At 38.8% G+C, this 24,286-nt stretch overlaps 2 protein-coding genes across 2 annotated transcripts in view; one reads left to right on the forward strand and one right to left on the reverse strand.

Annotated features, from left to right (window-relative positions):
• Positions 1–6,392, reverse strand: part of fam135b (family with sequence similarity 135 member B) — a 35,941-nt gene extending 29,549 nt beyond the window's left edge. The window contains exons 1-2 of the mRNA XM_035680871.1: positions 6,316–6,392; positions 1,893–1,972 (exon numbers count right to left, since the gene is read on the reverse strand). Of these exons, the coding sequence (XP_035536764.1) occupies positions 1,893–1,972; positions 6,316–6,392 (157 nt within the window). The remainder of the gene's footprint in view (positions 1–1,892; positions 1,973–6,315) is intronic.
• Positions 6,393–20,780: 14,388 nt separating this feature from the next.
• The window catches only part of LOC118342944 (collagen alpha-1(IX) chain-like), a 24,589-nt gene continuing 21,083 nt past the window's right edge, over positions 20,781–24,286 (forward strand). Inside the window, exon 1 of the mRNA XM_035681639.1 lies at positions 20,781–20,809. Coding sequence (XP_035537532.1) covers positions 20,781–20,809 — 29 coding nt within the window. The remainder of the gene's footprint in view (positions 20,810–24,286) is intronic.

A 24,286-nucleotide genomic window follows, 5' to 3' on the forward strand; every position in this document is an offset into this window, starting at 1 on the left:
TTAATTCCAATTTTCCTAGTTGGTTGCATATTTTGTTGCTGGTTATCTAAAGTATATTAATTAAGAAACAAACATTTAATTCAAAGTGAACATTTTTACAACTCAAATGTTCTGGTCACAAATGAATAGAGTTTTCTTTGAAGTAAGGCATTATAAGATTAGCTGTGCTATTGTGCTCTATGCCTCTGCTTTAAGCCTGTTCTGTCAAATTCAGTCTTAAATCCCTCATTATAAGACTAAAGCTTCTCCTGGAGAAGAAATTCCAGTAGAGTTTTGTTTGTTTCACACCCAATAAATATCAAAAAAAATAATATTGGGTTTAAGAAAGCTGAAACTGATTTACATTCTAAACAAGTTAAGTCACCTTGTCTTCCTTTGGTTTAGGAAGATATTAGAGATGCAAGACTTTCTGCAGAGTGAGTCAGTCAGTCTTTCACCCAAAGACGGCCAAATGTCCTAAATCACTGAGACAAGATACAGCCATAAAATCCCCAGACACCACTCTCATTCTCTGATGCAGAACTCTGTAGGTGGGACAATGGCAGGGACATACCAATAGAATCACTTACTGTGCACAGTTACTTATCAATAAAATCCATTTGGTTATTTTTATTGTCTGTTATGTGCTTTTATTCACAATTTACTATGAAAGATTCTGGTGCATTCTGCACACTTCAAAAAGCACATGTCGAAATATATGGTTGTTTTCCTCTGGCATCTGTGGACTGCTTTTATTTTAAGAAATGCCTTAGTCATGTCTGTAATTGAAGCTCTTTTGAATCCACAGATGTCAAAAATACAGCCAAGACATTAAGGAATCAATCTGTGAGACAACAACAATCAAGAGAAGGCTTCCGAAAATGTTCGTATTTCACATAATACTGTAAAATTATGCTCACTTGTTCCAGGAGAGGCACAGAATAAAAGCACTCCCTGCACTACTATGTACTTTAACACACAACACTGAAAGATTACTGTTTTCACACAGACTTCAAAGACAAGTATGAACAACACAATGTGTGTAATTCAATTCCCTGTTTCAAGTGACATTTTCCCACACTCAGTCCCCTTTGGATATGGACCACTGTGGCTAAAATGCAACCTGTTCAAACATGATCTAGACTATATGATCAGGCTGATATTATTTGTTTTAGGCCCAGGATGACATATGATTAAAATTCAACTGTTGCACAGTAAGTGTTAACAGAATCTGTATGATGGAAAGTATGCAGGATATATTACTACATAACAACAGTATATTTGATTGTACTTTTCTGGTTTTATTCTGAAGTTTATTTGATTAATATTACCGCCTTTGAAACCTCTCTGGAAAACTCAATAACTGACCATTAAAATTTAAATAGATCTAAACTGCTGTAGTTCATGTACAGTATACCATTTCTAACATATTAATACTGCTAACCACAAAGAGATACAATGCAACTACAAAGAGACACAAAATGACTACAAAGAGAAAGAAAACAACCACAAAGAGACATGAAATGGCCCAAAAATATGCAAAGTGACTACAAAGAGGTGAAAAAGGCCACAGAAAGACACAAACAAGTAGCCACAAACGACTATAAAGACAAAATAACCACAATAAGAAACACAAAACAACTACAAAGATACTGTCCCATTATCCATCCATGACTGAATATGAGTTCTGGCCTGTAAAACCTAAAATCCTCAAGCTCCACACATGCTGGGGTTCATTCAGCAAAAGTGCAACAACAGATTTTGAGATTACTGAGAACCAATATAGAAAATTGGGAGCTTATCTGCTGACCAGAATGAGGATAGGGTTGTGAGACTGGTGTCTATGTGATGTCTAAAAAAGTGAGTGTGTGTGTCTGTTTGTGTGTGAGGACGTAAACATCACTTCACCTTACCTGTATTGTCTTGTGTTGTCGCTATCAACCTGTGGGGCACTCGAGGTGACGCCTTCAACCCTGCTCGTACCTGGTAGAACCTGAGGGAGAGATACAAACATAACAGTCACACACACACAATTCCACAAAATAAAGTGAAATACTGTTATATCTGAATGAACTGGACATATCAAGATTTTTTATATATACAGTATATAATCAATTGTGAATGGTCTGTTTGATTTAATACCAGGACAAAGGGAAGGCAAAAGGTTACTTGAATCACGTTTTATATAATCAGGGTATTTAAGCTCATTGCTATTTGGCAGATATTTTCAATTTTACTCTTTTTTCTTGCCGATTCACCTACTGTGGGTGGACATTTTTCACTGATGACCAGAATTTGGCCCGTTGGACAGATATATGGTGTTCAAGTAAATCATTTCCTTTTGTCTTTTAAATCCTCAAGGTCAGAACCCTGGAAAATGTTTTTACTATATACAGAAGTAAGATAATAAGAAAGAACAGAAGTTAGCAAGCTAGTCATGTTAAAATGTACTTGTGTATCAAAATGTACAACAAAATCCTAGTGGATTCACTATGGCTACTGTTTCAAGAGGACATCACACACGTGACTTAAAACCTCTTTGCTGACCAAGAGAGACTAGAACAAATGTATTCAAGATTCTTGGACTGAGTAAGGAAGCTGAAATTTCTGTGGCTATTTTAATAGCCCTAACTATTAACTGTTTGCTAAATAAAATCATAAAAAAGGTAACAAAAAAATCAGATTTATGCTGTAAAATTAGGCGAGGCGGGCAGAGAGTACCAGTAACAGTAGACGGCATTGTTGAAAATATTTAAACTTTTTGTCGTCCCCCATGACAGAATTTGAAATCGGATGTTACGTAGGACAAAACATGAGCAATCAGGACAACAAGGAGCTAATATTTAATAAATTACATAAAATAAAATATGATACGACATCAGCATAGCAACATTTGTTGTGCATGTTTTGCCATCCTGCCATTCCGACCCAAAATAGCCTTCAGCTACCTTCATACCTGCGAGACATAAAGTCTAATATTAAAGTATTTGGGGTATTTGGATTGGTTGACATGACCTGGATTATATTGGTGGCTGTGGTGTGGCAGCCTTAGTGTGGCATAACTTCAAACTGACCGTTTGAATAACCGTAATATGCCTAGATGGAATACGGTACTGACAAGACAGATTTTTTGTAAAAATCTTTACAGGTACAGCTTTTGAGATTCAGGAGTGCTCCTCATGACATGGACGAGAAGTTAACAATGTCATGTAAAACAAAATCAGCCACGAATTGTACAAATGCAGTTAAATTATTAAAGGATAATGGGCAAATGGTTATTAATAATTAAAAAGACATGCATCCATTCAAAGGCTGTAAAGTATACTGTACGTGGTATCAGATGAGCGCTGGTGCTTGAATTCTACAGTTCAACTGGCAAACATTTTAGGTAAAATAAAAATTTATTGAACCGAGTTGGGAAACAAGGTTATTGCATCTTAGTGCTTGGATTCCTGAGGGAAAAAAATAGAATATCTGCACAGAGCTATAAAATGGAAATCAGAATACAAGTCTTACTGATTTAAACAGGGATTATTTACATGACATTCCAGACTATAAGCAGCAATCTTTGAAAAGGTCACTTTGACAGTTCAAGTAAACACAGCTTTGTGTAAAAGCACATCTCAGCTCCTCTGGGACACATTGGCAATCTAAGACCGAAGTGTGGCTGTGAACACAGTCTTCACATTAGTGTGTTAGCGGCAGCGCTCCTAGAGATGAAGGATTGACAGAGAAGAGCATGGAAAAGGTTTTGAAGGTTGATAAATAAATAAGAGATGTTTATGGGATGAAATAGGTCAATTCAATTGCCAGAACCTGGTCAGAATCAAATGCATCGTTTTACAGTAGGGACTTATAGTGTGTTCAGTGTTTCATTTTCGATAAACTACATTACTGTTTATTTTGAGAATGGATCTTAGTAGTCGTTTACATTTATTTTGAACAGTTAAATTAAGAATCGCTGTGTTTTCGTGAACTTAGAAAGGAGACATTTTTATTAACAGACGCTGCAGGTTGCCTTCCATGGAGGCCGCCATGTTGAACCCCCATGTTTCTACAGTAGCCCAGAACGGACAAACCAAATCCTCACTCTAGATAGGGCTGTTTGCATTTTTCGCACATCTCACTGCCACCGTAGTTTCACCTTTATGCTTGGAACAGGAGGCTGAAGCAAGACAGTTGCAATCTGCAACTAAATCCTACACACTGGTCCTTTAAACTAGAATAAATTACATTAGGAAAATATAGCTGGGTTCTTAATATGACTATCTGAAGCAATTTAAGAGTCTAACTTTGCCTCCATCAGCGAAAACCAGAAATGTCATGCTTAGCACCTTCTTTCCAAATTAAATGCAGATTTAATCAGTGTTTTTTTAATGCAATCAGTGTACAACTGGGCCCTTCAAAGTGTACAGCTGTGTGGTCCCCAAGTCTGGTACAGCAGGGATCTGTATTGATTTTTAGCAATTACCTTGTGGTGAGATGCATAGGACCAAACTGTTCTTATTCCACAGTCCTTCATCTTTACATCGAGATACAGTTCTCTTTGGTCAGATCTCTGCTGCTATCTGAAGCAACGTGGCAACCAGTAAAAACAAACATATTAGTGCACTCAGCTGAAGGGATTACCATGATAAAGCTTTAGCCCATCCCGTTTAGAGAGGGAAAATCATTTTGATAAAGCTGGTGTTTCAGCAAGCTAGAGGCCGACCAGACGAGAGGTTTTAATCTTCCTGCATCATTGGATAAACATGGCACTTTTTTATGTTATGGAATATCATGAAAAACTCAACTGGAAAGTTTGATTTAGCTTTTTTATTTACACTCCTTACATTCTTCTTCTTTTTTGGTATAACCCATTAAATTTAAATGTGTTGTTTCTGTGTTGTACTGTTTGTGTATTGTGTTCCCACCCTGACGTCAGTACTGCCCTAAAAAAGCAGATGCAAAATTTGTAATGTCCCCATTTTTGTGGCCGATTATTTTACCCAAAAATACACTGTACGATTCGAGCCCATTTCTGACCCAATTTTTCAGCTGAATTACTTATTTTAGAGTCGGACCGACAACTTTATTGAAAATTGGTCAATAGTCAGAATGGTCTGGATGGCAATGGCTGTTTTATTCTCTATTTTAAATATACAGTGTGAGGCCGTGGCTTGGACTATATATTTAAATATGATTTAAAGGGAGCTTAACTTAGCCAAACTGCACAAACTCAACTAGAGTCAAAAGCATACATAGCATGCTACCTAAACCTGTTTTCGGTTTAGCTGGTGTGTTTTTTTCTCTATTGTGGTTGAACTTCAGTGAAAAATCAGTTTTACATTTTTAATTTAGCTTTAGCTGTACAGTATATCTCACATATGACCTAATACAGCTTTCTTGCTTTTGCTGTGTTGGCTGTTTCTCTAGAACCCACGGTTGGTCTTGTAATTGTAATTGTAATTTTTGTGGTTTAATACGTCCTGATATGGTAGGCTAAAGCCAATATCACAATGCCTCATTCTGGTCTTTTTTCAATTTTGACCAAATATGTGGGCCTACTATTCTGTTTTCCTATTCAGGGCAGTGTAATATGTCGCTCTGAATGTTGATTCACCTCATCTTGAACTGTAAACTGCCATTTCATTGGACCACATGAAGTCGTGACATACAGTTTGAGAGGATTATGGGTACTTAAACACGGCTGACAACATCCAGCTTAGATGAAAGTTGTTCAACACCATTTTTCTTCTTTTGGACAGTGACTTAGTTTTACAGCATAATCTTTGTCCAGCAGAAGTGAAAGAGGTGGAAGGGTACGTTACATTAATTTAGCCGATAAATTAAATTGTACCTTCAGCGTCCCAGAAGTCATATCTTCATTAGTATTCCTCTTTTGCACATGCAGGTACCATGTTTAACAATGTATTAATCGGTTAGATGGATGATGTATTCATTACAAATAAATATATAAATTAGCGCAGATTACCTAAAATGCAGGGATATATTGTCATTCTCATTCTGAACTGCTGAATATTACAGTCACTTCCAGTCATACTGTAGTTGAGGGGGCAAAAGTCTGTGATTTCTCAGATTGAAACCATTGTACTGAGCTACTTATGTTATGCATCTTAATAATTTTTAATTCAGTTCAGTTATGGCACATTTTACTCTTGAAGAAATACAAAAGAATAAAAAGAAAAACCAAATATTAAAATGTGTGGATCTTTTGTCAGCAGTAAATGTGAATATGTTCTGTGAGTTTGCTGAGTCGCCAGTTGCGAAGACAGGTAATATAAACAAATATCATGACTCTGGGAATGTGATTTCTGCTGAGATGAATTTGCTTACCCTCTTTGAAAGAGATCCACATTGTGAAACTTGTGCAACTCTACAGAAAACTCCAGTGTTCCCTGTACTTCAGACATGATATAATCCCACTCATCACCTGTCAAAAGAGAAGACAGCCAGTAAATATGACATATCAGACAAATAAGCAGAAATAAGACAGAATCCACAGTAAAAGATAAGACAAATGATCACATTTCTAAAAACCAGCTCACACTGTTATTTCCTCTGTTTGCTGAGGTGGTATGACTCATGCAGTCCACTGTGGTGAACAGACCTGACTGAAGAAGATAGACATCTTGGTCTGAATACAGTCATCACCATCAGTGTTCAGATAAATGTTGGAAAAATTAACATCAACGTATGGTTTAATAATTTCAGAGTTAAAGCACTGATGTGTGCAACTGGAAGCTGTGAGCTGATTTGAGTTCAGGTTCTATTAATGTCAGCCATTTAGTACATTGTTATTATTACCTCTATAATTACTAGGGTATGGTTCTCCTACTTTAATATATTGCCCTTTAATTAATTATCAAATACCTGCATAACTGGTAATTACGTGTTATCTTCTTTGCAAATTTAAATTACAATTTTAATTTTATTAGTAATTTTCTTTTTTAAATTTAAAGGCTCCCAGAGCTTTCTCTGTGTTTCAGGCGTGTTCAATTTGTGCCATGATTTTGTAAATGCTGTTTCAGAGACTTTTGTACCTTGAGGATTACGAGGAAACAAAAGGCACCTTATCCCCTCTGACACAAAAAAGGACATTTTAATGAAAAGGGATGATTTGTCAAACTCAATTTCTTCTGCCTTATGCTGCATATGTGCTTGTTCTGAGCTTTGAGTTTAACTGAAAATATATTTTGCAATCAAACTGCCCATGATCTTGTTGAAGGAAACTTCAGAAAAATGTACACATTCAGCTCAGTTTCAATTTAGTTATCTTATTGGCCTCAGAGTTAGGAATACAGGCCTGCGTAAACATGGCCATCGCCTCAGCTCACTAAGACAAATGCAAGCATGCACTCAATGTACCTCAATGCATCACACTATTGAAAATGGAAGTCTCTAAATGAACCTGGGATCAACATATCCCAGGCTCACTGAAGCTCAATTCACACCCATATGAGGAGTGTATTCCATTAGCAGCATTTAAAGCTCAGTGTTTCCCCTGTACTTCCAAACACGAACCATCTAATTTTACTTTAAATCCACAATGTCTGAAATCATCAGGGGAAAATATGGACTTTATACTCTGCAGCGATCAGAGAGACTGCTGTGTGAGCTGAAACACAGTAAAAACTGAGCTGCCACCAACCAAACGGAGATGAAACGCTGACAGTGTTTAGAGTAAAGTGTATCAAATAACCTCTCATTGAATGCTTTGAAATATAAGCCTTGCATGTGTGTGGTGTCTGGTTGGTGTTCCTGTAAATGTTGTAAGAACTGACACGGAAGAATCATCACTAGAACAAAAGATGCACAAATACACACACACACACGTCATTACAGAAGAAACACCTTTTACTTATGCATTACGACCAGTCCTCAGCTTAGCTGGTTTAAAACCATAATACTGTTACAGTCCACTTTCTTTAAGTAGTGGAGATTTATGTAAACAGGCTGGTTTTATTACATCAGAGCTTAAACACTGGGGTATTGTGAGAAGTTAATTTGCTGCTACTAAAATGCAAAAGTTCCTGCTAATTACAGTTAACTCCAGCTTGCAGATATCCTGTGAATACCAATTGTCCTACAATGCCCTATAGAAAGTGGTAGCCTTGAACTTCTTCATTTATTAGCAGTTAACCGTTTGCTAATCTGGGCACCATATGTTACTGTTACTGTTACTGCAATGTCTGTCTGTTCTTTGATGGCACACACAGTTTGCCATTTAAATTCATAGTAAAGAAATGACAACTGTTGCTGGCGATTGGATCAGCTGTAGCTAGCTAACTAATTAAGCTAACATCAGTTAGTTAGAATGTTTCGCAATGTATTGCTGTGTAAAAATAGTTAGTCCTATGGGGGGACATGTAAGATCAGACTCTTATTTTTTTCAAATGTAACTGCTTAGTTTAGGCCTGTAACTTCAATTTAAACTTAAAAAGTCTTCTTGGTTAACAAGAACAGTGACCTGGGGGCCCTTAAGGTCAGCTCACTGTTTATATACCAAGGGCCCTCGCTCAGTCAGCACTGAGGGGCCTAGTGGTCAGCTTACATTTTAAACACCTAGAGGTAGGGTTGAAGTGGCATAGCAATACTGTGGTATACTACTGTAACTGAATGAATTCTACTGTATTAGTGTTAAAAATATATAGGGCATAATATTTAGTGAAATTAAAATAAAGTGTTTGTTTAACCAAAATCACTGTAACTGATGATAATAACAATAATGTACTGTATACCATTATACCGTGAAACCGTGCTATTTTTTGAGGCCGTTATCATGCTGTGAAAATCTCATACTGTTGCAACCCTACCAAGGGGGCCCTTGGGGTGAGAGAACATTTTAAACACCAAGGGGCCTGGAGGCCCTCACATTGTAAGCACTGAAGGGTTAGCTAGTGGTTAGCTCACACTATGTACACCCAGGGGCCTAGTGGTAAGCCTGTGCTGTGTGTACTGAGGGCCCTTGCGTTCAACTTCCTTCAGAAGTCTTGGGTCACATGATGTGCCGCCTGAGGCTTGTAGGCCCCCTTGCAGTCCAAGGCCTTGGGATGCTGGCCCCATTGGCCCAGTCCATAATCCAGCCGTGACCAGAGCTAATTTTTTAGGAATTTGCTTCTTTTAATGTAAATAATGTCCTGATTAAGCCAACAGTCAGTTTTGATTTGTCACTTGCTAGCAGAGAAATGTATTCCAGTGTCCTTTCGCAACACCAGAATTTAATTAGAGAAAATGTGGTGAGTCTAAGGTGTCTTTTTAGTTGGCAGGGAAACACTCTGCTCCACCTCACTTTTGCTGATAAGATGTATTATAAGAATCTTGCCAAGAGCCGATAAAGAAGAACCAGTAAATCTTCAATAAAACCTCAACTACTGCCCTCTAAAACCAGAAGTCTAGAAGAGAGTAAAAAGGTGACGTGTCTATGTTAAAGCATATGAACATAAAAGCAAGCAGCATCATAAACAGTCCTGAGAAACACACTTCTGTAATGTAGTACAGTACATTAAACCACTGCTGCAAAGGGCCTGAAGAGACAAGAAATGACTGTCTTGCCTCTTCTTATATCTTGCTGACTCTGCATGTCATGTCACATTGACACACCCACCACAAGAGTGAAGCCTTGTGTGTGTCAGGATGACCACAGATGACGGCGGTCATCATAATGTCATGAGCCAATTATAGGTCTTTTGATGTGAGACCGTGACACACTGAAGTATGCACAGCCTGTGATTTCTCCAGCAATGATTAGCCGAAGCTGCTTCACTGCTTCCCTAATTCAAGCCAACGTCCTAGTTATCTGTTATCTGCTGTCTCAGAGATTCAAGACAGGAGCTGCTCACTTCTACAGCAATGTGTTAGGGTAGGCAGTAAGGAGGGGAATGAACACAGTGTACATGATTAAATGGAGGCTAGCAATCCAGGGACTTCAGTATGTGGCTAGAGCACACAGATGCGACAAACACTGATTATCAACCTGAAAATTCATCAATAAGTTAATCAAATCAGTGAGGCACAGACCAAAACACCCACGCCGACAGCTTTAAAGACATACGGCTGTCATTCAACTAAGTGGGATACATTGTGTTTCCTTTCATGGCAATGACAATGATGATAATCACGATGATGATGATGAAACAACAACAATGCCTTTAAAGGGCAACGTGGGGTTACTCTTATTTTCATATTGTCAACAAATTACATGAAAAGACCAAAACTAACAATACGTTTGCTCCTCGCTATATTTTCCGTCTTCCATGCCCTCTCTATGGCTCAGTCCTTAGCTACTTATTGCCTACAAAAGATGTACAATAATATTTTAAAAACAAAATCCCAAATGCCTTGTTTTTTTAAAAGCCTAGGGCCTCAGACAGCACTTGTTATTAAGATGAATTGTTTGTTGGTTTTGGTCTTTTCACTGGATTTGCTGACAGAAAAAGTTTTTTTAGGCTGATTCCACTAGGCCTATTTTTAGATTATTTCAACAGGATTTTACATGGCTTTGTAGCAGAATTCAAACCTTCATGCTGGGAAAAAAGGGATAACACTTTACATTACATTTCTGTACTTTCCTGATCATTCAGGATAAGTTATTGATTTTTAAAGGGAATTTCCAAAAAACTGTTTTAAGAAAATAGAACGGAATCCAAATACAAATAATTAAAACATTTTAGAGACTTGTTTTTATTCTGTTCATTAAAATTAAAACCCATTGTTTTTTATTGACATCAATGGTTGACTTTCTTTTAGCAATAGTTGTTCAATGTATTTACATTATGTAATACCTCTCTATAGAAGAGCTTTCATTGTTAGTGGTGGAGTCTGCCATTCCCACCCTGGATTCAGATTACCTACCTACTCTTACCTACAAGGTGACATTGTTTGCCTGCACTCTAACCAGATACGTCAGTAATATCAAACTGCACTTGAAGATACCAAATCAACCAAGACTGAAATCTTAAGCATTACCACTTTAAATCCTTATCTGTTCCTCAATGCCTCAATTTCTACAGCTGGAGTTGGCATGCTCAGCATGTTCAGCAATCAAGTTAAATAGAAAAAATACTAAACGTGCTGTTAACACACTTAAGGTTTCAACAAAAATCCCAATGTTTAAAATGTTCCTTAATCTCTCTATCGTTACACAAATCCCTGTTCAAATGCTGCTGCCCCCCACACAGACCTGCACAACCTGTAAACTACTGCGTATCATTTGCTGCTCCTGCACTTTTACAAACTATCTCTTCCCGATTTTCTTGCTGCAAATCATTAAACACTAATCATTACAAAACAGCCATCTGCTGTCTTATTACTATTTAATGCAAGGCAGACACACACACGCACACTGGCTTTCTTGGAGGTCTAGAGTTTGCAGCTCCAGTAATTCCTCCTCCTTCAGGAAAAAACTCCTGGCTGCTTCCTTCCACATTCCAGCCGCCCCTGTTGGTGTCAGCTCAGTTGGGAATGCTGACTGACATCTCCATTCTCAAATTTTGGGAGGATGAAGGTGCAACACGTTCACAGGGACTGAATGTGGAATGAGCAGATTTTGCAGGGTACGTAGGTGCTATTGTAACACAGAGGGTCATTGTGTGCCGCGACTGGAAGCTGCTGTATGTGTGCACAGCTCAAAGGGCCGGATATTAATCTCAGCCGTTATTCCATTCATTAACATCCACCTCCCTCTGCAGAGCACAATAGCAGTAAAAGGACTACCGTCAAGTCTATGTGACAAAGGACCAATGAGTTACAGCACCTCCTTCAAGCAAAATGAAATGATGAGCTGAAATGAGAGGAAATTATGCTGATGTTGTGAAGTATTTTGAAGGATATTAAGATCTGTCAAATCAAAGTTACTGAAGCAATACTTATTTTTCCCTACGTCTGATTTTAAGGAAAGTTAATCTGCACACTGGGTATGTGAGATCTGAGCCGGCAATCATGTGATGGCATAATCTAGCATTTGCTAAAACCTTCCATGATGCTGCATTAGGCTCAAAATTACAATACCAAATCCTTGCAAAGACAAATAAAAAAAAACACAGAGACAGTGTGGAGTATGATTTTAAGAGCAGCATGCTGTCTCCCTATGACATTCTCTTATGATCAAAGAGCTTTTCTGCAACAACAAAAAAAAGAAGGCAGGAAAATCCTACATTCACTACCTCAACAGACCTTTGTAGTGTTTGGAGAGCTGCATGAAATCTGCACTCTAGATCCTAAATTACATCTGTATTTACAACTCTGATTCACTAATAATTTATATGCACGAGAACCACTGTGTGTGTGTGTGTGTGTGTGTGCGTGTGTGTGAGCCACATATACGAATGTGCAAAGTTAAAAAAGTATGAAGACATTAGATTGAATTAGCTCAGTTGACAGACACAGACTAGTGCTCTCACATCGTCTTGTGGTTTTCTGCAGAAATGAAATGTTTAGATCGGTCACAGGAGGGCCTGAACTCGTGCTGCATTACAGTATGAGCAGCCCTATTAACTGTGATTGATTTAACCTCGCCTCATTGTTTACTTCTGCTTTTATCTTTATGCAGCCCGCATTGACAAGTCTGCATTGTTTCATTCTGAAGCGTGGCAGCTTTGCTTTGTTCTTTTCAGACTACAGCATCTGTGAAAAACTGATAATAAACAGCACACACTGTACTGTGGAGCAGCTTTGACAAACATCCTCGCTTGCCACAAAGATACTGAACTGCACCGCACACAGTTGCCAGCTTAATTTGCCAATCTAAATTTCATTATATTTCATTTAGATCATTCTTAGCATGAGAGGGCTTGGATATATTTTTATTAATGCCTTTATTTTGAAGGGCTAATTTGATTAGAAATGTCCTTTTTTGCTTTATGAACTTATCAGTGTGGTGTCCTTTAGACTCTTTACAAAAGGACACATGACCACACATACAATAGGTCAGACAAAGACAATTAGCTGCCATATAGACATAGTACATAGGATGTATAAATGAAGCTAAATTCTCCATTAGACTGTATTTCCATAAGAGCCATCCTCATTGAGCCTGACACCGCTCTCAGCAGCCTGCAGTCTACAGTAGCAGCTTTCTCTGCTGTGATGTACATAACAACGAGCTTCCCAATCCTCTCATGTTCCACACACATGCAAGAAAGAGGGTGTCACATGTAGAATAAAACAGCCTCACCTTAGCAGTGATGTAGTGTAATATCCGCAGAGGGTTCGGTTCCAGCCTTTAAGGAGTAAATCGCAATGTTTATACCAGCGCTTCTCCTGCTGCTGCTGCTGTTGCCATGGTTATTCATCCAGACCCTGTATGTTCTGCAGTCCCCCCCTCTCTCGCTTTCCCTCGCTCTCTCTCTCTCTCACTCTATTCCCTCCCTATGTCTCTCTCTCTGTCCTGACGGGGATTTTAATTTGGAAAAGTGCGGCAGCGTCTGTCGCGGAATCTGGCTTTGTGTTTATCCTCCCGGTCCGCCCCGCGTTTTGCAGACAATACATAGGCTATAGACTGTTGGCAGTTTCATAAGGGAATATTAATAGCCAGCAGCACCCAGTAGTGTGTGTTCTGCTGCCTACTGCACTATAGTGTGTGTGTGTGTGCGTGTGTGTGTGCGCGCGTCCAGCGGGCGAGCTGACGTCAGAGCCTGCCCTCTGGAAGCTGAAGTGAACCGTGCAGTCGGATATTACCATGCTAAGAAACAAAGGATGAGTGTTATGCAAACAAAATGCAATAAAAGAATGCAGGTGTCACGTGATTTGGTGTCCATGGCAGATTAGCAGAAGCAAAAAGAAACTTTCCTGTAAATGTCATATTTGGAAGTACAGAAATACATCAGCACTGTTAAAGGTCCAGTGTGGAACATTTAGGAGGATCTATTGGAAGAACTGGAATATAATATGTATAGGTGTGTTTTCTTTATAATCACCTGAAAATAATTATTGTTGTGTTTTCGTTACCTTAGAATGAGCCGGTTTTATCAAGAGATGCAGCGGGTCGCCTTCAAGGGAGTCAGCCATGTTGAACCGTCCTGTTTCTACAGTAGCCCAGAACAGACAAAGCAAACACTTCCTGGGTCCTGGGGTTAGTAGTATTATCCTTACTACTTGCACTCCGAACTGTCTTTCAGAGGCTGTAGCAGACTCCATTTGAAGCTAGACTGAAGATAGTGGTATCATGGAAGTAGACGACCTAATTTAGTCACTAGTACAAACCATGTCATGGCTAGTATGTTGGGGGCTATATAATGCTCCAAAGTTGGGCAACAATTTGGTGATAATAACACTTGCATGGCCATTTCCAAAAGGATCCCTTGAACTCCGACTTTAATATATCTAACGAGAATGGGCTCTATACGTACCCACACATCTCTACTTAATTAACATGCACAATTTATGCTAATAACATGCAGTTTTAGGCAAAAAACATGCAGTTTTAGTTGTTTTTTTTTAAGTTATTTTCACCTAGTGTATTTGAAATGTTCAATTTCTTTGGAATTTCATAAATTGGGAATGACTGGAAAACTGAAAGATACTTAACCCCACCCTTGCATTAGTCAGTGCCCCACTGACGCCCTTGCAGCCACCTCCTTCAGACTTGGAAGGGGATGGTGAAGCGAGGGAGTTGTAATCTGCAACTACACAATTAGATGCCACTAAATTCATACACACTGGTCTTTCAAAAGTTGCATTAATTGACTTTTTTGCCAGCTGTGAACAATAGACATATCCAATTCAATTTTTATTTATATATCCCAGTGGTTCCTAAGCTTCATGTGAGGCCTTTTTGATTTTTAGGGGTGTTATAAAAAAACTCAGTAGGAGGCTTGAAAGTGAAAACCATAAAGATCTGAACATAAGCTATATTCACAGAGCCTTGTTTAAAACAACCAAAGAGCTAATAGAACAATAGTAAAGTGACAGGGAGAAAAAAACACAGTTTGTCAAAATATATACCATTGTTAAAAATGATTTTAAAAAATACATAATACAGATAGAGAAGCAAATTTTGGTATAAACATATCAGGGAAACTCATCTCTGATCAGTATTCACGGGACAAATCTCTAATTACAATACATTCTAACTTCCTGCAGTTATTGTGTTCACTATATAAAATGAAAAAATCACAATATATAGCCTACATATCTTGATGACAAAAATACTAATATTTATAGATTGTAAAACATATAAAACACATAAAGAGTGTGGATTCAGGAGGACATTAAGGAGCACAAGGTGTCATCAGATAGAAGGTTATTATCTCATAAAAATTATTTTGGCAAACCTTTTGTATTCATACATCCAGCAGCCACGGAGAAACTCAAATTAGCATTTAATTGGAGTCATGGTTGTGGCCACGTCCAATATTCACTCTCCATTTATCTCCACCAACTCTTGATGAAAACATTTGGCTATTTGGCAGCTAAATAGCTAGCTATGTTCACCAACTAGTTGCTAAGTCAGCCGGTCTCTCACTCCCCTTAGCACCCACCAGACATAAAGAGCCTGACAGTCTGCATATGAAGGTGTGGAAGATGGACGAATCAGACATCGGACTTTCAACCGGAGATGGCTGTTCGTGCCCCGTTTGAAACCAAAAGGAAAAGTTGAGTTATGATCTTAAGTTATGATATTTTCCAAAAACATAACCAAGTAGTTTTGGTGACTAAACCTAACCTATGGACTGCAAGTCCATCAATGACACTAAGGTGCACCTACAGTATCATATTTTTTAGCAGAGGGCCACAGATCAACAGCAGTATTTGACAAGTTGAGAGTGTGTCAGCTAGTCTCGGGTCATGTTTAGGTCAGGTTTTTCTAAGCTTTCTAATTTTAAGACATTTAATAAACTTGTGTTATGCTTATTTATGGTATATATCCTTGAATTAACATGTAGAATAAAATCACCACACAGCAAAGTCCAGGTATTTCAGCATAGATGTACACATTACACAGTGAGAGAAACAGGGAGTTAATAAGGGCCAACAGCTCCTTTTTGCCCAAGGGTCCAAGTGCAGTGGAGTCTGGTATTATATTGCCTGTGGTAAATATTACATTCCAGTCATCAAGGATAAGGTCAATAATGTATTTTCCCACAGACCTTTAAAGGTAAATTTGCATGAAAGAGCTCTAGAATAAGGGAATTACTGGGCAAGATTAAACACAGGGTGTGAACTACTGGCTTTATTTCTAAAATAGTGACAATGTGCTATTTTGTAGTGCATTTCTATTTTTCTGGATCTTCATTATCATGGATCAATAGATCATATGTCAAATTAGGCTATTATTTATGGATAATTTCCAGGTGCTTCTGGGTGATTGACAAGACACCGGAATACATGCTTCGAAGTAAATATCATTACCGCCACTCACTTTAACTCAAATACCCCTCACATAATACACATACTGTGTGTAAGCCAGGAGCGTGATAGAAAAAGTACTTGATAGAATAAGGCTCAAATTTTTCACCATTTTAAGGATCTAAGGAGTTAAACTGATCAGATATTTATTTTTATTCTCAGAGAAAGTGCATATTAACAAAGTAACAATGGATAACCACTAACCAGCACTGCCTCGTTTGTTCCTGGCAGTCAGGTACTGCAATTAAAATGCCATCTGTCCTGGTTAAAAAACTCCTCACACACTAATCACTTGTCAGATAAGAGGGAGGGGAGGATTATGTAACTGCAAATGAATAAAAATGTCCATGACCCATAAGCTGTTGGCGTTGGTAACTGTGTATTTAACAGTTGTCAACAATAGGAAATTAGTTTTCTCTATCAGTGTCTCTGATGAAGCAGGTGGACCGGTGCAGGATGACTCTTTTCCTCCTCTATTCCCAGCTTCACCTTCACACACCCAAAGTCAATTGCTGCTTTTCTCTCATGGCGTTCTGCCATAAGCTCCGAGCACTTGATTAAGAGAGAAGCGCTATTGATTTTTTTTGCCTTTTTCAGACGTTTGCCAGAGCCCAGATGACCATATAGTCTGGAAAACATAAAAAAAAACTGGCAGAAATATCAGAGAGGTTACCCAGCAAGGACAACACTTTTAACACAGTACAATATCAAACTTAGACGAGTATTTCTTCTCTATAAATAAAAATGACTGCAGAGGATAACAGTGTTTTTGCTTTTAATTTGATTTGGCAGAAAAGTGCTCTCTGGTGATGTATTACAAAGAGGGGATGATCACAGACTCACCTACCTAATCGTCAACTCAGTTCATATTGTCAGTGTGATCTATGATAAACGAAAAACTTGTAGAAATGCAGATGCTTCCATACAGAGGGACCACGGGTCACTGAATGGTTTGATGAGTGTGACAATGACGCGAATCATATGCCATAGTCTTCACAGTCACCAGGTGTCAATCCGATTCAACACCTACAGCGACATGTTAGACAGTGCTCTCCACCAAAATCAGCAAAGCATCAAATATTGGAATATCTTTTGGAAGAATGCTCTTCATCCCTCATGCAGAGCTCCACATTTGAGAATCTATAAGTGCGCTTCCATCCACCTGTTTTTATTTGCAAGTTTGTGCCAAGGCTGTCAAGGCCAAAAAAAAAAGAAAAGTCAAAATACTGCAAACAGGTTTTTACGCTTGGATGAGCTGCATGGAAAAGTTGCTGTATGGAAACAGAATGTGACAAAGTGCATTGGGAACATGAAGCCTATGACTTAAAGGACCCATAAGATTTAGTGGCAACTAGTGGTGAACTGGCAGATTGCAACAAACTGAATACTGCTTAGCCTTCCAAGCGTATAAGAGAAACTACGGTGACCATGAGTTTGTTTTATCCGTTCTGGGCTACTGTACAAAACATGGTGGTTCAACATGGTGGACTCCGTAGAAGAGGAACCGCTCCCTCTGTAGATAAAAACAGCTCATTCTAAGGTAATGAAAACACTAATGAAAATATGTTTATGAATATTATATTCCAATTCTGTCAATAGATCCTAATAAATGTCACACACTGGCCCTTTTATTATCCACTGAAGCTTCTGCACAACTATAGAGAAATAGCAGCAAGAGACTGTAACCTTCTTCTACACTGATACATGAAACAAACTATAATATATATATAATGTATTTCCATCAAATTTTCCATATTATTTCTGTTCATTTTAAGGTTTGACTAGAGCTTCTTCCATTACCTAATATCATTGCACCATCTTTTTCTGCAGTGGTGTACTGGCACCACTGACTCAACCAATACCTTACCAAGGACTTTATTTAGTTTTTCACCTCACATAGTTTGTCTTTATCAAACTAAAATAAATCTTTGCCAAAACTAAACTAAACTGGTAGTGGGTGGGAGTAACTGGAAGTTGTTTGTTTAAGCCTGAAATTGATATGGGTTGATCAGATGTTGCTGTATTTATTTAAAAAAAACTATTTACAGAGCAAGATATTTTTATAAATGTCGATTATAAAGTATATTTACAAATACAGATATTGACACACTCGTTTAATACTCTTACTTATAAAAAGTACATTATCTATACCGGATAGTCATTTACCCAGGCATTTGCTCAACCCTAGTGCTTATAAATGTTTATTACGATCTGTCCCACTCATTATTACCCAACCCAATATAAAAATATAAACAATGCACCAAAAATCTGAATTCAGCACTGATTTGTCAGTGTGTGTGTCAATCAGTCAATGTGGAAATGTCATCTATGAGACATAACCTGTCAGTATGCTAAGGGTTAGTTGTCATGCTGAAGAGAAAGTCGGTCTTTTCTAAAGAGCTCTAGGAGTTTTACTTCTTTATAAAAAACCCGACAATAAAAATGCTGCATTCATGGTGTCCATGGTGTTGAAAGGTGCACTCAGTAGGTGTGATGAAAAAGTGCTGAAATAATTGTCCCCATTCTGATGAAAATGCCCACGGTGAATGGATGAGTGCGTACATGTGCATGCGCAAGAGAGTGAGGTACACTTAAGGGTCCAGGTTTGGGGGCTGTAAGATATGGTCACCCTGTGCTCACATCAAAATTCAACCATGGGCTCCAGGTCAAATTAGTATGTTCTCCAACTATAGTGAGCAGTAAAGCCAAATCCATGCCTCAAAATGTCCTCTTACATGTACTGCATACAGTTTGTGGCTGCTAACATTTATATGACTGCATGCTTTTCCATACTACCTCTAGGTGTCAGCCAGTGGTTTGCTCAGATCAATTGATCTCATAAACCTACACCCACCACACTGCACACTGCAAAGCTTTTAAGGCATCCAAAACGTACCAGGGTGCAAAGGTGTCACTTCCACATAGCTTAGATTCTGGTGGACCACAGCTTTTTCACTGTAGCTTTGTGACCATAACCCTCCTGTTTCAACATTTCCACATCAATATCAAGCTGTACTCGGACTGGAGGGCCTTGGAGTATGTGACTCCAGGTCACAAGTGTGGTAGTCATGGGGCCTGCCGCGTGGATGAATAATCACAAACTGTTTTCTCTTTCCCTTTCTTTCCCTCACTGTCTGTGCCTGCTTTCTCATTGAGAGCATGAGTTCTCAATTATCCAGGCTGGACACATGATCTCCCTGCCAGATCTCTGAGGAGGCCCAGTCACTGTATCATGTTTCCCTCACAGCTCTGTCAGACCAACATTGTGGCGTAGCTACTAAAACAATCAATTCAAGCAATATGATACAGTAACAAAATCTTTATCCTTTACCTTTATATTGTTGGTTGTAGTAAATTGCAGTGTGTCTGTGATGTTACTGATCTCTAATACCTTATCATATAACATGGACAGCAACTGCCAGGATCAATAAACAAGTAATCCAAGCAGAGAAAAACACAAATATGGGAGACATATTAAAAGTAATACGCTGTGGCATGCACCAGCATAAGAATATGTCCTTGCCAAAGTGGACACTTTTTCAGATCACAGTGGGCTGTGTTGCAGATATTTGCAGCACATTTTATGTTTTTAAAACATAAGCGTCATCCCCTTTAGAGAGATCTGAATGCACTGGCGGTGTGGTTCCTGTCACTTCAAAGTGGTTGTGTACCGCAGGAGCTGAGAAATCTATTCGGGATGAGAAAGTCATACCTGTAAGAAATGTCAAAATGTCTGTAGGCTACAAGCTAAATAAAGTCAGAGCAATGAATAATGTCACTGAGTATTTTCTGATTTGGGTTAATGTGATATCCCTGTAAGAAATTGGCCCATCGCAGGTAATTTTCGTCTCTCAGATCTTCCAAAGTGCAGCAAAAATTCCAGATCAAACGCTGTAGAATCAATTACATAACATGCAGGATACATAAACAGCATGTCTGCCCAAGGCCATCCAGGTAATAACAAGGCTTTCTCCATGTCAACACTACAGGCTAACATGCATTCTTCAGCTACACTGATGAGTACACGTGATTATGAAATCCACATTTCATCACTCATTGGCTGCTTCTTCCCTATTCTGACGATAATTATTAAGAGAATTACATACAGGCATACGTGTCATTAGGAGGCACCGTAAAAGAAAAGAAGCAGGGAGGGGGGTTACACATAAAGGGCCCATGGGCTTCTGCATCTTTTTAAGTGTTGGTAATAAAATGTAGTAACCACCTCCTGAAGAACTCCTGGCCAATAGGAACCCATTGAACAAACTTTTATGTGTCCTCAGAAAATGCTTGAGCATCTCCTCCGCCGCTTCTCTCCATCAGTCCTCAACATGCACAGGTAGGACTGACTTCAGGGGGGAATTTCATATCTGTGGCTCCTTCTGCTCCTGCAACTCACCGCTGCGCCTCTTTGCTGAGCCTGTCTTGTCTCCCATCAAGGAAGGGAGTTAAAAATGGCCTTCCACAGCTCTGGTTCGAAGAGGTGAGTATCTCACGTCGGATTTCTGCATCAGCAATCTTTGTCTTTGAGCTTTTTGGATACATTCCATAATAATGAAGACCCATTTCATACTGGGTGTTCACCAGTAATGTTTTTAATCTTCATGTAGAAGAAGGAAACATTTACATTTTCCTCTGTGCAGCACTCTGAGTGACTTTATGGGTGCAATAAGATCTTTAGCTTAGCATAGATTAAAGAAGCTGGCCATTTGCCTTTTAATCTGGCCCACACACGCACACATCCAGCCTATAAACCTCTACTGTGCGTGACATTTTCAACAAAGTAAAAATGAAAAAAAGCTCTTAAGTGATAAACAAGCTTCCGGTCTTTAGCCCTTCAGTCTTTCCATTTCATTTGCCGGGACAAAGCCTGAGAACGAATAAACATTTGATTAACGCCTACCACAACATCATCAAGATTTGTTTTATCCTCACGTTTTCTGCCACAGTCAACTTTAACATGACTGAATTGTACAGCTGAATGCTTCGCGCTCAACGGTGATCCATTTTGGGGTAATTAAGACAAATGAGAGAGCAGGAGTGTTGGCTCACTCTCAGCATCCTGGGAGAACCTAAGAGACATCACAACATGGGTGGCAGCCAAGGGAAAGTCCTATCGAATGTTGATGAATATCAGGAATTAAAGTAGATGACATGTTATTACCTAATTATTGTGACTGATTGATTTCATGACAGGATATTTACTGGAATATATTTGGGGATTTTGTTTTTGTGTTTGCATGTATTTTGTTCATCTAAGCACTAAGTATCTCTCTACGTGTGAAACCACAACAGGACCTTTAATCTTGCAGGATGCACATTACACACATTTATACTTACAGTAAATGTGATATGGGTGCTTGTTTGACAGCATTTGTCAGATGTTGTACGGTGGCAAATATACATTTAAGAAGCAGTGCCTGCAGCTTAAAGCCTACTTTGAGACAGCTGTCAACCTTTTAAACCCAGCAATCTTCAGATGGTTTCCATGTTATTATTCATTATTATTATTACAGTGAAAACTTAACACTTCCCTGCTATGGAAAAAACTTCAAGTAACAAATTGTTTTTGCAAGGTTGTAGCTGTATTAGTGTAAATATGAGGACAGGTGTCACCTGAGAAGAACTATATTAATTGTATGCTCATAATTACTTGTCCTAAAGGAGGAGTTTCACATACTGGGAAATATATAATATATTAGCTTTCATATCTGGTCTCACAAAGCCAACCAGCCAAACTTCATCTGTTGTTCAAAAATCTCTTGATTAACTGAAATAAGACAAAATGTGCCATGAATGTTGAATAAATTAAGACTTTTTTTCAATCCGTTCACTTTATTAGAAAATGTTTGCCTACTGGTGGAAATCAACAGTTAAAAGGACATTTTAATGCAACAATTAAAAAATGCTCCATTAGCATAGAATCTCAACGCGGTGCAGAGCTGTGGCTTCTTAATGCAGCACAATATTGTTAGCGATCCACAAATTATGAGCCATGTGTTCCTCTTTTGTGTCATTTGGTACCACTGGTCAGCAGACTGTTAGCCTACTATTTTGAGAGTTAGTCCTGGGAGTATGTTTTTAAGGCTTAAAATAAGTGTGTCTTTATTGTTGTGAAACAGTCTAACTTGCTTTAGACAAATCTAAGAGCAAAATAAGCCTACAGACCTGTCTGGAATATCTGAAACTATTACCTTAGCTAAGTATAGCTAAAGGAAGCAGGGGCAAAGTGCTAGCCTGCCTTCGTGTCTCCCTAAAACTCACTCACTAATTAACACTTGTTTTTAATTTGTACAAAAGCTTAAGTGAAAAACATCAATTTGTGGCATAAGCTAAGTTAACCATCTGCTGCCAGTAGCTTTATATTTAACAGACAGGTATATGAGAGTGCTATCGATCCTCTCATCTAAGTCTCAGCAAGCAAGCCAATAAACGTATTTCCCAAAATGTCACACAATTCCTAAATAACTATGGGTTTGTAAATTTTAAAGGTTCAACAGTAGTTTCCTTCTTGTTACATTTCATCAGTGACGTGCCGTTGCACCAGTCTAGACTGTAGATGGATCGGCATGGAAGGCAGACAGCCAATCCCACTGGGGCTCCGAAGATGCTCCTTTAACGTGAAGGGCATTGTGTAAGAGCCCAGCGCGTTCTCTGAAGAGACCTTGCTGACTTAGCCATTAGTTATTTCTCTGACACTGCACTCAAACACACATGCACTCATACTCCTCAAGCAAACACGCACATTTGCAAAAGAGTTCACATACTGAAGGTGGGTTATGGCCTCAGTAACACCACCTCTACCTCATTCATTTCTCAGATTGACGAGCTGCAACCTTTGCCTTTTGGAAAAGAGTCCTCACTATCACTATCACTCATGCTGATGGTGGATTTGGAATTGCTGTGGAAAGCTGTCACAACACACATAAAAAAAAGCTATAGGAGCAGAGTGTGCTAACGTTTGTGAAAGTGTGGACAAAAGGTACCACTGCTTAGACACTTGTACTGATGTGTAAGATCACCTTGGAAATGCTGAATGGCTATTGCTATCATTTATCATCCACTATCATTAGTGTATAATCACTTGAATATAGGAATATTTGTGTTTTTGTTACCTTAGAATGAACCAGTTTGCCTTGCCTTGAATGCAATTCAGGCAACATTTAGAAACTTTATTGGCACAATACAACTACAGCAACTTGTGTTAATTTACAAAAACTCGACTTGAAGGTGCCAGCTCATAGGGCTGAGTCGTTTGTTATCACTTATTTGGGTCCTCTTGAAATTATAGCTCCGTTGTTGGTCTCCACCAACTCCTACGGGAAATATCTGGCTCTTTAACTGTTAAATGCTCCACTAGGTTCACCAGCTACCTTCTAACTGTCTGCTGTTTGGTGCTGAGCAGGTTCTGTACAATGGCTTTATTAGAGCTTTCTCGCTGGAAACAGGTGTCTGCTGTGGCTGGAAACGAGGCTGATGAGGGTGAAGTTGCGGGCTGTGAAACCCAAACAATGACCTAAAACAGGCTAACCATAGTTTTTACTATTTGTACCATAGTTCATTGTAAGCTATTTGAGAAAAGACAAACACATTAAACAGTACTTACATGGCTGGAATTCCTCCAAAATGAATTTTTGAAATGAAAGTTTAGCTTAAAGGACTAATGTGTAGGGTTTAGAAGCATTTAGCGGTGTAGTTGCACCTCCCTCATTTCACCATCTGCTTCCAAGCGCGAAGGAGACACTATGGTGGCCTCAAAATGCACAATGAAACTATATTGAAACACCTATTGAGAGCCAGTGTTTGGTTTGTCCCTTTGGGAGCGTACCTATGTTCCCCGGGTCCTATGTTCCCCGCTTTGTATGGGACCGGGGAACCCTAACCCTAACCCTAACCCTAACCTTAGCGGGGAACATAGGACCCGGGGAACATAGGACCCGGGGAACATAGGGATGACTCC

This window comes from Morone saxatilis, unplaced genomic scaffold (genome assembly GCF_004916995.1).
Source record: "Morone saxatilis isolate NCDOM2014 unplaced genomic scaffold, NCSU_SB_2.0 Contig9, whole genome shotgun sequence".
Lineage (NCBI taxonomy): Eukaryota > Metazoa > Chordata > Actinopteri > Moronidae > Morone > Morone saxatilis.